The sequence below is a fragment of the Schistocerca serialis genome, chromosome 2 (assembly GCF_023864345.2).
Source record: "Schistocerca serialis cubense isolate TAMUIC-IGC-003099 chromosome 2, iqSchSeri2.2, whole genome shotgun sequence".
In the NCBI taxonomy this organism is placed as follows: domain Eukaryota; kingdom Metazoa; phylum Arthropoda; class Insecta; order Orthoptera; family Acrididae; genus Schistocerca; species Schistocerca serialis.
The window spans coordinates 1,151,229,525-1,151,245,772 of record NC_064639.1 but is presented as its reverse complement, the minus strand read 5'-3'; the positions used below and the strand labels follow the sequence as shown (position 1 = coordinate 1,151,245,772).

The 16,248-nt window shown below is 41.5% G+C and overlaps 1 protein-coding gene across 1 annotated transcript in view; it reads right to left on the bottom strand.

Moving 5' to 3' along the window:
• LOC126458610 (UDP-glucosyltransferase 2-like) overlaps window positions 1-7,333 on the bottom strand; it is an 86,206-nt gene extending 78,873 nt beyond the window's left edge. The window contains exon 1 of the mRNA XM_050095775.1: window positions 7,222-7,333. Coding sequence (XP_049951732.1) covers window positions 7,222-7,261 — 40 coding nt within the window. The 5' untranslated portion in view covers window positions 7,262-7,333. The remainder of the gene's footprint in view (window positions 1-7,221) is intronic.
• Window positions 7,334-16,248: the final 8,915 nt, after the last annotated feature.

Genomic DNA, 16,248 nt, shown 5'->3' with positions numbered 1-16,248 from the left:
GAGCCAAGGAACGAACTACAGAGAAGCAACCTAGAGCCTCAAGATACTGCTCAGGAGCTAGTTGAACAAGTATGCCAAAATAGTCATGTAAAGTTAGTCAACAGATTACCTAACCCAGTGAAGTAAGGCTGGCCGCTGTCGCAATTTCTGCAATTTTTGAAGAAGTGTTAGAGGTTATGGCATGTGAGAGTGGTTTTACTTCTAATCAGGTATGAAGATTGCAGGCCGATTTTAACCACTAAATTGATAGAGTGATGAGGTGCGTGTTGACAAGAATGCTGATAAACGTGTAGTTCACTACTAATGAAAGGTTCCAGACCAGTAATAGAAAAGTGGCTGATTTTGGTAGAGAAGTAAATGAGAGAGCCGTAGCAAAGAGCCTAAAGAGCCCGAGCAGATTATCCTAAATACTCTGTTTACAAAGTTGCAGAACATGTCAGAGAATTTTTTTGAATGTATGTTCTCATTTATTTCAGAACTCAGTTGATTGTATAATCTGAAGTTTTGTATTTTATGGGGGAGTTTCAGAATGGACTATGGGCCATATAAATGAGTGATTTGATGCAATTAGATTAATTGTTGTAAAAGTGAATGATTATTTATGTGGAAAGGTATCGCATACCACATGGGAAATTAGGACTCTGAAACAATTTTCGCCTACAGTTTGACAAATAATTCCTCCCATAGCTCTGCAACTGTTAATCTTTCATCAATATGGCCAATAACAAAGGAGCCACAAATCATTACTGTAGTAAGTAGAGCGAGTTAAAATGAGTGTGGTAGCCTTGGAACTGGCGTATACTGAAGAGCAGGTAGTAAATCATATTTTTGGTGGGTTAACACCTGAGAATAGAGACGGAACGGTATTTTATCAGATCAACAAAACGTCCACGCAATTGGAAATAGTCTGGGAATTCCAGACTGTGGAATTTGTGGATTCACAAAGGGATAGCTGGGAGAGTAAAGGTTTCGATGGGGGAAAGAGGGGGTAAGATCATAATAGAAAGGACACCGTGGAAACATTAATTCACGACTGTATACGTCAAAGGCTTCATCTAAAACATTGTTAGAAATTTAGTGAGGTTTTACACGTAAGATGGGAATGTGTGTCAGCGGCGTTTAATTAGTGTGACTAAGGGCAAAGGTACTCCACATTTTTTTGTACATGTGACACTGAACAATGCGCCAGTGTGCACATTTCTTGATTTAGGCAGTGTGATGTGACAGTAGATTATAAATAGTTCTGGAACATTAAACGATCAGTAAGTGGAGAAAGTTGTTAGTAGATGTGTTGCAATATGTGAGTGAAGATAGGTAGAGTTTCATTGTTAAACAGAGTTTATAAATCAAACCCACATTTGGGGATTTTTTGGAAGGTTGACATTAAGGTTATGGAAAATTTAGCCACTAAGTATATTTCGGGGACGAATTCTGTTACTAATTCTGCGGGACTGATATTCAGTTGGGCTGGGTAACTGTTTTATTTTAAATTGAAGTCAAAAGTAGAACTTCAGTTTTGCTGGCATGGGCCAGTATTGTGTTGGGGTGTACAATAAACCCATTAAGAAAGCAGGTACAACGGGGGAGTTAGACATTAGGTGAACAGTTAGTTTCTCTAGATGAATTTCTGTAAACAAATGTCGAAGCCATGAATGCTGAATTCCTGGATGTCTTAACTGATGAACTGGGAGTTACTGGATTGCTGAACTACCGTATTGAACTAACTGTTCAAGGTCTGGTTAAGAAGCCGCGCTGCAGATTTTCACCACCGAAGATAAAGATAGTAAGGGAATGCGTGTAAGAGCAGTTAGTGATTTGGCACGTAAGTCTTCTTACGCTTCTCCAGTGTTATTGGTTCCTAACTCTAACGGCATATACTGCAAGGTAACGGACTACTGTGAATTATAGGTAAAGGTACCATTGAGATCAGCGCTGCTGCTGGATTTGTATTAGTGTTCATAACTGAATGCAATGTATTTGAGTTTAACTATGTCCTCTTTGGATTGGATACTGGCGTCACTATCCTTTGTAGCAAATGTATGCCATATTTCTTCATATAAATTTAGGTACATTTACCATTGTGTTAATGTCCGCCCCCGGTAGCTGAGTGGTCAGCGCGACTGGCTGTCAATCTTAAGGGCCCAGGTTCGATTCCCGGCTGGGTCGGAGATTTTCTCCGCTCAGGGACTGAGTGTTGTGGTGTCCTAATCATCATTTCATCCCCATCGACGCGCAAGTCGCCGAAGTGGCGTCAAATCGAAAGACTTGCACCAGGCGAACGGTCTACCCGACGGGAGGCCCTCGTCACACGACATTATTTATTTATTGTGTTAATGATTTGGTGGTGTATAGAAGCTCGATTCAGGAAAATATACAGCATCTGCATTGGATTCTGGAGCGATTAAAAAAAAGCAAGCCTCAAGGCTAATCCACAGAAAGTTCTTTCAACACATTCCTCTATCAAGTTTCTAGGCCATATAGTTAAGGTGAAAGGATTCAGACTGATATCAAAAGAATGGACGGCACCATTCACTTCTCAACCCTACAGAATGCCAAATACGTTTTCAGGTTTATTGGCATGGTCAACATGACTGAGACGTTCATTAGCAATTTTATGAGGAAGGCAGTTCAGCTTAACGAGTAATATGGAAAAGGATCTGAATTTCTTTGGAGAGCTGTGCTGGATGTTTCGTTTTTTACACTGAAGTCAGTTCTAGTGTTACCCCTACTGTCCATTTCATTGCAGATTCATTTCTAGATGGATGTGTTGGCTCTAGGAATAGGAGTTCTTTTGTTACAAGAGCAAGAAGGGATTTAGAAGGTGGCTGTTTATGACTCAAGGGGATGAAATGAAGTAGAGAGAGGTATCTGATGCATTAGTTGGAAGTGTGAGCAGTTTTGCTGGGTATGGAGAAGTTCATCCTAGAGAACAAAACCCAAGATCTCAGTTGTGTGTCAGCCAGGACACGGAAAACTGGTCATATTGCCAGATGAGCAATCGGAATCCTCATCTTTAAATTCCAGGTTACATGATACAAAGGGCTCAGAGAAAGTCGTTGCAGATGGGTTGAGTCGTGTGTTTTATTGCTGTGAAAAAACTAAGGAGATGATTAGCATGGTGGTGGTGAATCCCAGTCTCATTCAGGTTCCTTGTATATTTCACAACATTAGAGAATTCCAAAATCAGGATGGATGCGTCGTCAAATTAAGCAGAGGATTCAGAAAGCTGAAACTATCAAGCCCCATGTTTTGTGGGGAAGGAAATATGTTGTAAGTCATGTGCAGGTAATGAGTTTAACGTAGTGTTTCCTCAGGAAATGGTTACACTGTTGTTCCTGATTATGATGAATTACCTGTATTGATGATGTCTAGGGGTGTTAAGACACATGAGAATATCTGGCAGCAGTTTGCTTGGTCATGTATGGAGAAGGAAATTCGTAAAGGAATGTAAATTTGTAATGTATGTAATATTAGTAAACTTGGGTGGGGGTTACAAAGCGTAATTGGACTAGTTCTGCTATCTTAGGTTTCTTAAATGTTTTCGATTGTTTTAGATTCCTGCCACCTTGCTTTTCTAAGTCCACACCCCCCCCCCCCCTCCCACAATCCATGCAGGATTTTTAAACATTCCCCCATCCCTCATCTTGATGTCATGTGTTCAAAGTCAGTTATGATATAATAGCCCCTGGTATGTAGGCAACCACACCAACACTTGCTCTTTTCAAGATCATTTATGTGCAAAGCGGATCTGTTAGTACCTCGATATACTACTGAAGATGTCCCTACCACCAAGCTTTTTTAAATTTCCCCCTGACGCTATGTGGAGCTTTTAAATATCGCTCCATCCGCCATCTTGGTGTCATGTGTTCGAAGGTAGCAATGAGGTAATTGTCCCTGGCATGTAGGCAACCACACACATGCTTGCTCTTTTCAAGGTCGTTTACGTGCAAAGTGGATCTGGTAGTACCTCCATATACTGCTAGTGTTGTTCTACATCTACATCTAAATTGATACTCCGCAAGCCACCCAACGGTGTGTGGCGGAGGGCACTTTACGTGCCACTGTCATTACCTCCCTTTCCTGTTCCAGTCGCGTATGGTTCGCGGGAAGAACGACTGTCTGAAAGCCTCTGTGCGCGCTCTAATCTCTCTAATTTTACATTCGTGATCTCCTCGGGAGGTATAAGTTGGGGGAAGCAATATATTCGATACCTCATCCAGAAACGCACCCTCTCGAAACCTGGCGAGCAAGCTACACCGCGATGCAGAGCGCCTCTCTTGCAGAGTCTGCCACTTGAGTTTATTAAACATCTCCGTAACGCTATCACGGTTACCAAATAACCCTGTGACGAAACGCGCCGCTCTTCTTTGGATCTTCTCTATCTCCTCCGTCAGACCGATCTGGTACGGATCCCACACTGATGAGCAATACTCAAGTATAGGTCGAATGAGTGTTTTGTAAGCCACCTCCTTTGTTGATGTACTACATTTTCTAAGCACTCTCCCAATGAATCTCAACCTGGTACCCGCCTTACCAACAATTAATTTTATATGATCATTCCACTTCAAATCGTTCCGCACGCATACCTCCAGATATTTTACAGAAGTAACTGCTACCAGTGTTTGTTCCGCTATCATATAATCATACAGTAAAGGATCCTTCTTTCTATGTATTCGCAATACATTATATTTGTCTATGTTAAGGGTCAGTTGCCATTCCCTGCACCAAGTGCCTATCCGCTGCAGATCTTCCTGCATTTCGCTACAATTTTCTAATGCTGCAACTTCTCTGTATACTACAGCATCATCCGCGAAAAGCCGCATGGAACTTCCGACACTATGTACTAGGTCATTTATATATATTATGAAAAGCAATGGTCCCATAACACTCCCCTGTGGCACGCCAGAGTTACTTTAACGTCTGTAGACGTCTCTCCATTGATAACAACATGCTGTGTTCTGTTTGCTAAGAACTCTTCAATCCAGCCACACAGCTGGTCTGATATTCCGTAGGCTCTTACTTTGTTTATCAGGCGACAGTGCGGAACAGTATCGAACGCCTTCCGAAAGTCAAGAAAAATAGCATCTACCTGGGAGCCTGTATCTAATATTTTCTGGGTCTGATGAACAAATAAAGCGAGTTGGGTCTCACACGATCGCGTTTTCGGAATCCATGTTGATTCCTACATAGTAGATTCTGGGTTTCCAGAAATGACATGATACTCGAGCAAAAAACATGTTCTAAAATTCTACAAGAGATCGACGTCAGAGATATAGGTCTATAGTTTTGCGCATCTGCTCGACGACCCTTCTTGAAGACTGGGACTATCTGTGCTGTTTTCCAATCATTTGGAACCCTCCGTTCCTCTAGAGACTTGCGGTACACGGCTGTTCGAAGGGGGGCAAGTTCTTTCGCGTACTCTGTGTAGAATCCAATTGGTATCCCGTCAGGTCCAGTGTTGAGTGCAGGTGCTAGTATGAGATGAAGAGTGGCGCAGGAGAGCGACATTCGTGGGAGTTTGCATCAAACCAGTCAGAAAACTGATAGTAAGAAACATTTCTGTCCTATTAAATTCTGTCTTTCATTATGGCAGTTTATCTCCACATACATCAGTGAAATGAAGGAGGTTCAAATAAATTTCATCAACCCATATCGTTTCACTAATTACTTTGTTTAACACTCTGAGTACTTCCTCTAGGGCTGGTAAGAAGTTTTAATGATGTGGGAACTCATTGCCCATTTTGTCTTTCAGTTTTTAATTCAGCACTATCTTCAGTAAGTTAGTTTAGGATGAACCAGTACCACGTCCATCATACACCTCGTGACACATATTTCATTTGCTGTATGATTCCCAGAAAAAGTTGTTATTCCAGCTCATTGCTATAATCCATAATACAGTTGCTACTTGCAACTGTATCACTGTGCAGTATCTGCTTACTTTACATTCTATTTTGGACCACTTAATTTAGTCCTCATTTTCTTCATCTCACAGTAGCATCTGCCTCAAACATTATAAATTAATTGAGAAGGTATATGTTTTATACCAACAAACATCACTTTCTGAAGTCGAAGCTCATGTTTGATCTTCCACATTTACTTTTAGGGAGGAACGCCCTCTTTATTTGTGCTAGTCTCTTCTCGTGTCCTCCTTGCTTCGTCTGTCATGTATCTTTCTTCCAAAGTAACTTCAGGCCACTTCTTCTACTACATTGTAATTAATTGTGATCTGCTTCAGTACCCCCTACAGTTCAGCACTGTTCCAAATTTCATTCCTAAATCGAACTTTGTAGCCATATAAACCGTGTGCACAACACAAAACAAGCGACAGTTGGGGAACATATGCACTCAGAAACAAATAACAGCCGACTAAGTCATAGCATTAGATTAACTTTACACGCATCATTCTCTGACATATGTTCTTTCGGAACGGAATGCCTTCGAAACAAACTTTAGATCCTCGGGTTCATTGCCTTAGGATTGTCTACACGCATTATTCAGTATGCGTGGAATATATTATTCAAATTTACATAGCAAACCGGCAAGCCATTGAATGTGTCAGCCTTTATGGAATATTATTCCACTACAGATACCCAAGGTCTGATAATAGTTCGTTAGCGTGTTTTCCGTTATATATGCAACATCGCAAACAAGTCATCGACTCCTCACATGTTTAACCTGTGGAAGTCCTCCGTTCTAGAGGATGAGAGTTCTTCCTGCAGGGGTGGTAAGAGACTTTTGATTATCCTTACATTCAGAATATGAAATACTTTTCTGAACAGCTAACGGAAGACTGAAAGTTATGTTTTCTATAAAGATATTTATTTTAAAACAGTTTAATTTTATTGCATCATAGCAATTATATTCAGTAATATCTGAAACGTCAACCGAATAAAACTACAGGAACCTGAAGAAACTGCGAATTCATGTAATTATTTAATCGGAATTGAGGTCTTTTTGATGATTTTATAATTCGAGTTCAATTTATTTTTGAACCAGTTGTTTCGAGTAGTACATAAATATATAAGAACTATGAGTACTACGTATATAAATAAGTTCTTAGTACCGCTAATCCGTCGTTTTTTAGGCACACTTCAAGTCAACGTAACCTAAATGCAAATGTCTTCTGCGGTTTTACTCACTCCTATTTTCTCTCCTTTATATCTCACAGAAGGACGAGAAGCTATTCGTTGTTGAAGTTTCATTCTAATGCTTGGTACTTACTGTTCATTGTGTCTGGTAATGGCCGGTGAAGTGCTGCCATGCTAGAACGGAAGACGATCACACTTCAGCACGGAAGATTCTGTCGCAACCCGTAAGCCTTTGACGACGGCAGGATGACACACTGTGCGTGCCGGATACAGAGCCGCACCGCATTTATTGATAAGTGTTATCTGTACTCCTCCAGCAGACGCCATATTTCACAACCTTGTGAAGTCAACATAATTCCCTGATAAGGCAGTGACAGAACGACTGACGCTAAGGAGGCGTGTGATACTGTGATGAAAATGAAGGACACATTACTCAGAAGCCATAGCCATAGTGTTTGGTAAACTTTTTCTTTAATTTATTTATTTTTTTTTTTTTTTGGGGTCATCAGTCTTCTGACTGGTTTAACGCAGCCACCCACTAATTCCTCTCCTGTGCCAAACTTTTCATTTCAGAGTATCAGTTACCACCACTATTATTCGCTGGATATATTTCATTCTCTGTCTTCCTCGATTGCTTTTACCCTCTATACTTCTCTGTAGAACCGTGGAAGTTATTCCCTGATATCTTAACAGATGTCCTTTCATATCGTCCCTTCTTCTTGTCAGTGTCTTTTTTTCCATATATTCCTTTCCTCTACGATTGTGTGGAGAACCTCCTTGTTCTTTACGTTATCAGTCCACCTAATTTTCAACATTATTCTGTACTTTTGATTCTCTGCTCTTCTGTCTTTTCACCAGTCCATGTTTCACTACCTTGCAATGCTATGCTTCAAACGAAAAATTCTGAGAAATTTCTTCCCCAAACTGAGGCCTATATTCGACACTAGTTGAAGTCTCTGGGCCAGGAATACTGTTTTCGCGACAGCTTTTCTGTTTTTTTTTATGTCCTGTTTGCTCTGTCATCATGGATTATTCTGTTGCCCAGGTAGCACAGTCCCTTAACTTCGTCTACTTTGTGATCCCCAATGCTGATGCTATGTTTCTCTCTGTTCTCATTTCTGGTATTTCTCATAACTTTTGTCTTTCTTCGACGTAATGTCAGTCCATATTATGTATTCAGTCACTCTTCATTCAGTTCAACACATCCTGTAATTCTTCTTCACGTTCACAAAGGATAGCAATGTCATCAGCGAATCTTGTAATTGATATCCTTTCATCTTGAATTTTAGTCTCACTCTTAACTCTTTCTTTTATTTCCGTCATTGCTTCTTGGAGGTATCCACCAACTATCAGTTCCATTCGGTGATGGTATCCTCACGTTGAAGCTTCAGGATTCTTCTGCAAGGGGAATCAGCGAATGGGCCTGCAGTGAGTGAAGAAACGTTTCACCAGACATGGGCGACATTCGCAAGTAATGCACAGAAGTCGACGAATATAGATACATAGAGCTGAAGATATCACAGTCGACTGTTTTAAAGATATTGAGGAAACGACTTCATCATTTTCGTGAATTCTTAAATAGGGAATTGAGAAACCGATGAGTCGGTCGTGGAGGAGTTGATGATAAGTTATTCGTGTCATGGCCTCCACACTCTTCCGACACAACACTATGCGATGTTTTACGCCTCCTCTACCAACAAACCCTCCAGAGCTGGGAGATTACACGAACAGTCCTTTTGAGCAGATTGATAAAGTACAGAGCCGAACGTGGGAAGAACTTGACTACCGATACCTGACGAATCAGTGAGGTGGGAGGTGGGGGCTCATATTGAGCACTTGTAATATCTCACAAATACTCTCTGAGTTTTTGTATGTGTGTGCAAAGACCTGACGATGTGTCAAATAACTTAACTGTAGCAAATCTGTGAAATAACTTCAGTCGTTTAGAATAACCTTGTAATATTGAAACAAGTACGTGAAAACGCCGTTAATGTTGAGGATCTTATAACAACATTTTGTTCTTCATACTAAGTAAAAAATAAGAGTTTCACAATTTACATGTCCGCCCATCTTCCTGTGTTCCAAACAACAATAGATAACTCATTCAGTCAATATTACTTAACAGTTTACTTATACGAAACGCTTCTTTCTCTTATCAAGCAAAGCGATTTTAATGAAAACATCTCCATGGGATGTTAAGGTACTCTACATTTAAAGATACACAGCGTTCTATATTGGTGGAAGTGCCAAATGTGAAACACATATTTTGCTTATGAATACACAATTTAATCTCTTAAACCGTGACTAATAACAGTGTTGAAGCTACTGCCCGTGCTCCAGCAGACAACAATAGAACCAACTCACAAAGTTCAGACAGATTTGTGTATAAATTTCTTGTACTTAAGGAACGCGTAGGCTGATGAAGAAAGTGCAATACATTCATTCTTTAGTCGGACAAATTCGAATGTAATGTGTGTTACTGACGGCTTTTCTGTTGCGTAAAAAGCAATGTTTGCATTTTGTGGATCATATTTCAACGCATCTCAGAGAAAAGCGTAATGCAAAGCATTAGGATTTAGCTTTTTAACTGTTCTGTTACATATGGTGTAAAATACCTAGTTGAAAGTGTACACGTTAAAAGTGAGTTTCAAAACCATCCACATCAAGAGAGTACCCAGGAAATCAGTTTTGCAGCTAATGTCTAAGTACACTAAATAACATAACTAACGGATTACTTTTTCGAAAGGCCGTAATTATCTCTCATCACGAGGTATAAGTTTGAATTTTGGTTCAAAGGTGGCTACGACGTTTCTCATGCGACGTCACCATCGGGCTCGGGGAAACATCAAACAGCCTGGTGTCAGGACTTTCGAAAAGAAGGGCAGCACCCTAAAGTTCACATGGGTTCGTGATGTCACACTGAGATGCGTCTGGAGGTCACTTTTGTACGTTTTTCCTGAATATCTCGAAAACAATGGCGCAACCGAAAACATATGCCAGTACAAAATTTAATGAAATTAATTTTCCTACAATTAGGTGCCGTCCATTTTCTCTGTAGGACTAGGAGTTTGCGCGTAGCGAGCGAAGGAATATGAACAACCTACGCGTTGTTTCTGAAGGCCAGATGTAACATTACGAGGTACATAAAAGGACATAGTCGGGGCAGCTAAACCAGCCTATACTGCGTGGTCCATTGATAGTGACCGTGCCAAATATCTCACGAAATAAGCATCAAACGAAAAAAACTACAAAGAACGAACCTCGTATAGCTTGGAGAAGAAACCAGATGGCGCTATGTTTGGTCCGCTAGATGGCGCTGTCATAGGTCAAACGGATATCAACTGCGTTTTTTTTTTAATGGGAACCCTCATTTTTTATTACATACTCGTGTAGTACGTAAAGAAATAAGAATGTTTTTGTTGGACCACTTTTTTCGATTTGTGATATATGGCGCTGTAATTGTCACAAACGTATAAGTACGTGGTATCACGTAACATTCCGCCAGTGCGGACGGTATTTGCTTCGTGATACATTACCCGTGTTAAAATGGACCGTTTACCAATTGCGGAAAAGGTCGATATCGTGTTGATGTATGGCTATTGTGATCAAAATGCCGAACGGGCGTGTGCTGTGTATGCTGCTCGGTATTCTGGACGACATCATCCAAGTGTCCGGACCTTTCGCCGGATAGTTACGTTATTTAAGGAAACAGGAAGTGTTCAGCCACGTCTGAAACGTCAACCACGACCTGCAACAAATGATGATGCCCGAGTAGGTGTTTTAGCTGCTGTCGCGGCTAATCCGCACGTCAGTAGCAGACAAATTGCGTGAGAATCGGGAATGTCAAAAACGTCGGTGTTGAGAATTCTACATCAACATCGATTGCACCCTCACCATATTTCTATGCACCAGGAATTGCATGGCGATGACTTTGAACGTCGTGTACAGTTCTGCCACTGGGCACAAGAGAAATTACGGGACGATGACATATTTTTTGCACGCGTTCTATTTAGCGAAGAAACGTCATTCATCAACAGCGGTAACGTATACCGGCATAATATGCAATATCGGGCAACGGAAAATCCACGATGGCTGCGACAAGTGGAACATCAGCGACCTTGGCGGGTTAATGTATGGTGCGGCATTACGGGAGGAAGGATAATTGAGCCCCATTTTATCGATGGCAATCTAAATGGTGCAACGTACGCTGATTTCCTATTTAATCCTCTACCGATGTTACTACAAGATGCTTCACTGCATGTCAGAAAGGCGATGTACTTACAACATGATGGATGTCCGGCACATAGCTCGCGTGCGGTTAAAGCGGTATTGAAAAGCATATTTCATGACAGGTGGATTGGTCGTCGAAGCACCGTACCATGGCCCGCACTTTCACAGGATCTGACGCCTCCGGATTTCTTTCTGTGGGGAAAGTTGAAGGATATTTCTATTGTGAACCCCTGACAACACGCGTCAGCGCACTGTCAATGCATGTGCGAACATTATGGAAGGCGAACTACTCTCTGTTGAGAGGAATGTCGTTACACGTATTGCCAAACGCATTGAGTTTGACGGAAATCATTTTGAGCATTTATTGCATTAATGTGGTTTTTACAGGTAATCACGCTTTATCAGCATGCGTTCTCAGAAATGATAAGTTCACAAAGCTACGCGTATCACATGGGAACAACCGAAATAAAATGTTCAAACGTACCTACGTTCCGTATTTTAATTTAAAAAACCTACCTCGTACCAACTGTTCGTCTAAAGTTGTGAGCCATATGTTTGTGACTGTTACAGCGCCATCTATCACAAAGCGAAAAAAGTGGTCCAACTAAAACACTAATATTTCTGTACGTACCATACGAATATGTAATAAAAATGGGGGTTCCTATTTTTAAAAAAGGCAGTTGATATCCGTTTGACCTAAGGCAGCGCCATCTAGCAGGCCGACCATAGCGCCATCTGGTTTCCCCCTTAAAGCTAGACAAGTTTCGTTCTTTGTAGTTTTTTCGTTTGACGCTTATTTCGTGAGATATTTGGCCCAGTCACGATCAGTGGACACCTTGTGTATATTGGACTACGCCGGAAGCTCCTTGAGGCATTTTACAGACGATACTGCGGGAACACTGTAGTGAAATGCAGGAAGACAATCGGAGCATCGCCTACTGGTGCAGGGAAAGGCAGTTGCCCCTGATTGTAAGTAAGGGAATGTATAATATTGTGAGTAAACAGACGAAAGTATCCGTTACCATTAAATTAAACTATTTGTGGGGAATGGCTGAAAACAGTAATTACCGTAAATCACCTAAACGTAACAATCTGGCACCACCTAGTCTAGAGTGACCACATAATTAACTGCACGAAAAGGCGACGCCATCTTCGGGCCCGGGTTCGATCCCCGCCACTGCCTAAATTTTGATAAATAATCAGCATTGGCGGCCGAAAACTTCCGGCGTAAGAAGTCAGCCTCATTCTGCCAACGGCCTTGTCAAAGAGGGCGGATGAGCGGATAGAGGTTCAGGGCACTCTCTTGTCCTAGGGGTGGGAAATTGCCCCTAAAGGCGGAAGAATGAGCAATGATCAACGACATGAGGATGCAGAAGGCAATGGAAACCACTGCATTAAAGACACGTAACGTGTATCCACAGGACATGTGGCCTGTAATTGAAGAAGTGTCATGTGTGATCTCTCCATTGGCAAAAGATTCCGGAATAGTCCCCCATTCGGATCTCCGGAAGGGGACTGCCAAAGCGGAGGTTACCATGAGAAAAAGATTGAATAATCTACGAAAGGATAACGTTCTACGAGTCGGGGCGTGTAATGTCAGAAGCTTGAACGTGGTAGGCAAACTAGAAAATCTGAAAAGAGAAATGCAAAGGCTCAATCTAGATATAGTAGGGGTCAGTGAAGTGAAGTGGATGGAAAACAAGGATTTCTGATCAGATGAGTATCGAGTAATATCAACAGCAGCAGAAAATGGTATAACAGGTGAAGGATTCGTTATGAATAGGAAGATAGGGCAGAGAGTGTGTTACTGTGAACAGTTCAGTGACCAGGTTGTTCTAATCAGAATCGACAGCAGACCAACACCGACAACGACAGTTCAGGTATACATGCCGACGTCGCAAGCTGAAGATGAACAGATAGAGAAAGTGTATGAGGATATTGAAAGGGTAATGCAGTATGTAAAGGGGTACGAAAATCTAATAGCCATGGGCGACTGGAATGCAGTTGTAGGGGAAGGAGTAGAAGAGAAGGTTTCAGGAGAATATGGGCTTGGGACAAGGAATGAAAGAGGAGAAAGACTAATTGAGTTCTGTAACAAATTTCAGCTAGTAATAGCGAATACCCTGTTCAAGAATCACAAGAGGTGGAGGTATACTTGGAAAAGGCCGGGAGATACGGGAAGATTTCAATTTGATTACATCATGGTCAGACAGAGATTCCGAAATCAGATACTGGATTGTAAGGCGTACCCAGGAGCAGATATAGACTCAGATCACAATATAGTAGTGATGAAGAGTAGGCTGAAGTTCAAGACATTAGTCAGGAAGAATCAATACGCAAAGAAGTGGGATACGGAAGTACTAAGGTATAACGAGATACGTTTGAAGTTCTCTAACGCTATAGATACAGCAATAAGGAATAGCGCAGTAGGCAGTACAGTTGAAGAGGAATGGACATCTCTATAAACGGCCATCACAGAAGTTGGGAAGGGAAACATAGGTACAAAGAAGGTAGCTGCAAAGAAACCATGGGTAACAGAAGAAATACTTCAGTTGATTGATGAAAGGAGGAAGTACAAACATGTTCCGGGAAAATCAGGAATATAGAAATACAAGTCGCTGAGGAATGAAATAAATAGGAAGTGCAGGGAAGCTAAGACGAAATGGCTGCAGGAAAAATGAGAAGACATCGAAAAAGATACGATTGTCGGAAGGACAGAGTCAGCATACAGGAAAGTCAAAACAACCTTTGGTGCCATTAAAAGCAACGGTGGTAACATTAAGACTGCAACGGGAATTCCACTGTTGAATGCAGAGAGCAGATAGGTGGAAAGAATACATTGAAAGCCTCTATGAGGGTGAAGATTTGTCTTATGTGATAGAAGAAGAAACAGGAGTCGATTTAGAAGAGATAGGGGATCCAGTATTAGAATCGGAAATTAAAAGAGCTTTGGAGGACTTACGGTCAAATAAGACAGAAGAGATAGATAACATTCCATCAGAATTTCTAAAATCATTGGGGGAAGTGGCAACAAAACGACTATTCACGTTGGTGTGTAGAATATATTAGTCTGGCGAAATACCATCTGACTTTCGGAAAAGCATCATCCACACAATTCCGAAGACGGCAAGAGCCGACAAGTGCGAGAATTATCGCACAATCAGCTTAACAGCTCATGCATCGAAGCTGCTTACAAGAACAATATACAGAAGAATGGAAAAGAAAATTGAGAATGCGCTAGGTGACGATCAGTTTGTCTTTAGGAAAAGTAAAGGGACGAGAGAGGCAATTCTGACGTTACGGCTAATAATGGAAGCAAGGCCAAAGAAAAATCAAGACACTTTCATAGGATTTGTCGACCTGGAAAAAGCGTTCGACAATATAAAATGGTGCAAGCTGTTCGAGATTCTGAAAAAAGTAGGGGTAAGCTATAGGGAGAGACGGGTCATATACAATATGTACAACAACCAAGAGGGAATAATAAGAGTGGACGATCAAGAACGAAGTGCTCGTATTAAGAAGGGTGTAAGACAAGGCTGTAGCCTTCCGCCCCTACTCTTCAATCTTTACATCGAGGAAGCAATGATGGAAATAAAAGAAAGGTTCAGGAGTGGAATTAAAATACAAGGCGAAAGGATATCAATGATACGATTCGCTAATGACATTGCTATCCTGAGTGAAAGTGAAGAAAAATTAAATGATCTGCTGAACGGAATGAACAGTCTAATGAGTACACAGCATGGTTTGAGAGTAAATCGGAGAAAGACGAAGGTAATGAGAAGTAGTAGAAATGAGAACAGCGAGAAACTTAACATCAGGATTGATGGTCACGAAGTCAATGAAGTTAAGGAATTCTGCTACCTAGGCAGTAAAATAACCAATGACGGACGGAGCAAGGAGGACATCAAAAGCAGACTCGTTATGGCAAGAAAGGCATTTCTGGCCAAGAGAAGTCTACTAATATCAAATACCGGCCTTAATTTGAGGAAAAAATTTCTGAGGATGTACGTCTGGAGTACAGCATTGTATGGTAGTGAAACATGGACTGCGGGAAAACCGGAACAGGAGAGAATCGAAGCATTTGAGATGTGGTGCTATAGACGAATGTTGAAAATTAGGTGGACTGATAAGGTAAGGAATGAGGAGGTTCTACGCAGAATCTGAGAGGAAAGGAATATGTGGAAAACACTGATAAGGAGAAGGGACAGGATGATAGGACATCTGCTAAGACATGAGGGAATGACTTCCATGGTACTAGAGGGAGCTGTAGAGGGCAAAAACTGTAGAGGAATGTAGAGATTGGAATACGTCAAGCAAATAATTGAGGACGTAGGTTCCAAGTGCTTCTCTGAGATGAAGAGGTCAGCACAGGAAAGGAATTCGTGGCGGGCCGCATCAAACCAGTCAGTAGACTGATGACCAAAAAAATGCAACTCATCCGCGAATGAAGTGACTTACGAAACATTTATTCGACCGATTCTTGAGTACCAGTCATCGGGCCGCGACCCTACCAAAACCGGTTTCCAGAAATTGCAGAAAACGTCCAGCGAAACGCGGCGGGCTGCGGGATCGCTTAGCAGACACGAGTGCCTCATGGAGATGCTCAAACCACTCCAGTAGCAGCGTCGGCAATTGTTATAGGAGAGGGACCTACTGTTCAACGTCTGAGAACTTACGTCTGAAGAAGGGTAGGGCAGCGTATTACATCCTTCACATGTGTCTCCCCCCTTACCGGTGCTTCACATTTTTCTCAAACATTTCAAGAAAGCTTTGCAATACATAATGCTAACACTGTTGGTAAGAACATCTCAATTACAGTGTTAAGATGCTGACTCCTTTTCTCATGAACAGAGATGGGAAGTTGCGGTGCACAAACTGGAGACCAAGCGTCGTTGTCAGGATCCTGATGTCAGCTGATAAAGCACGCTGT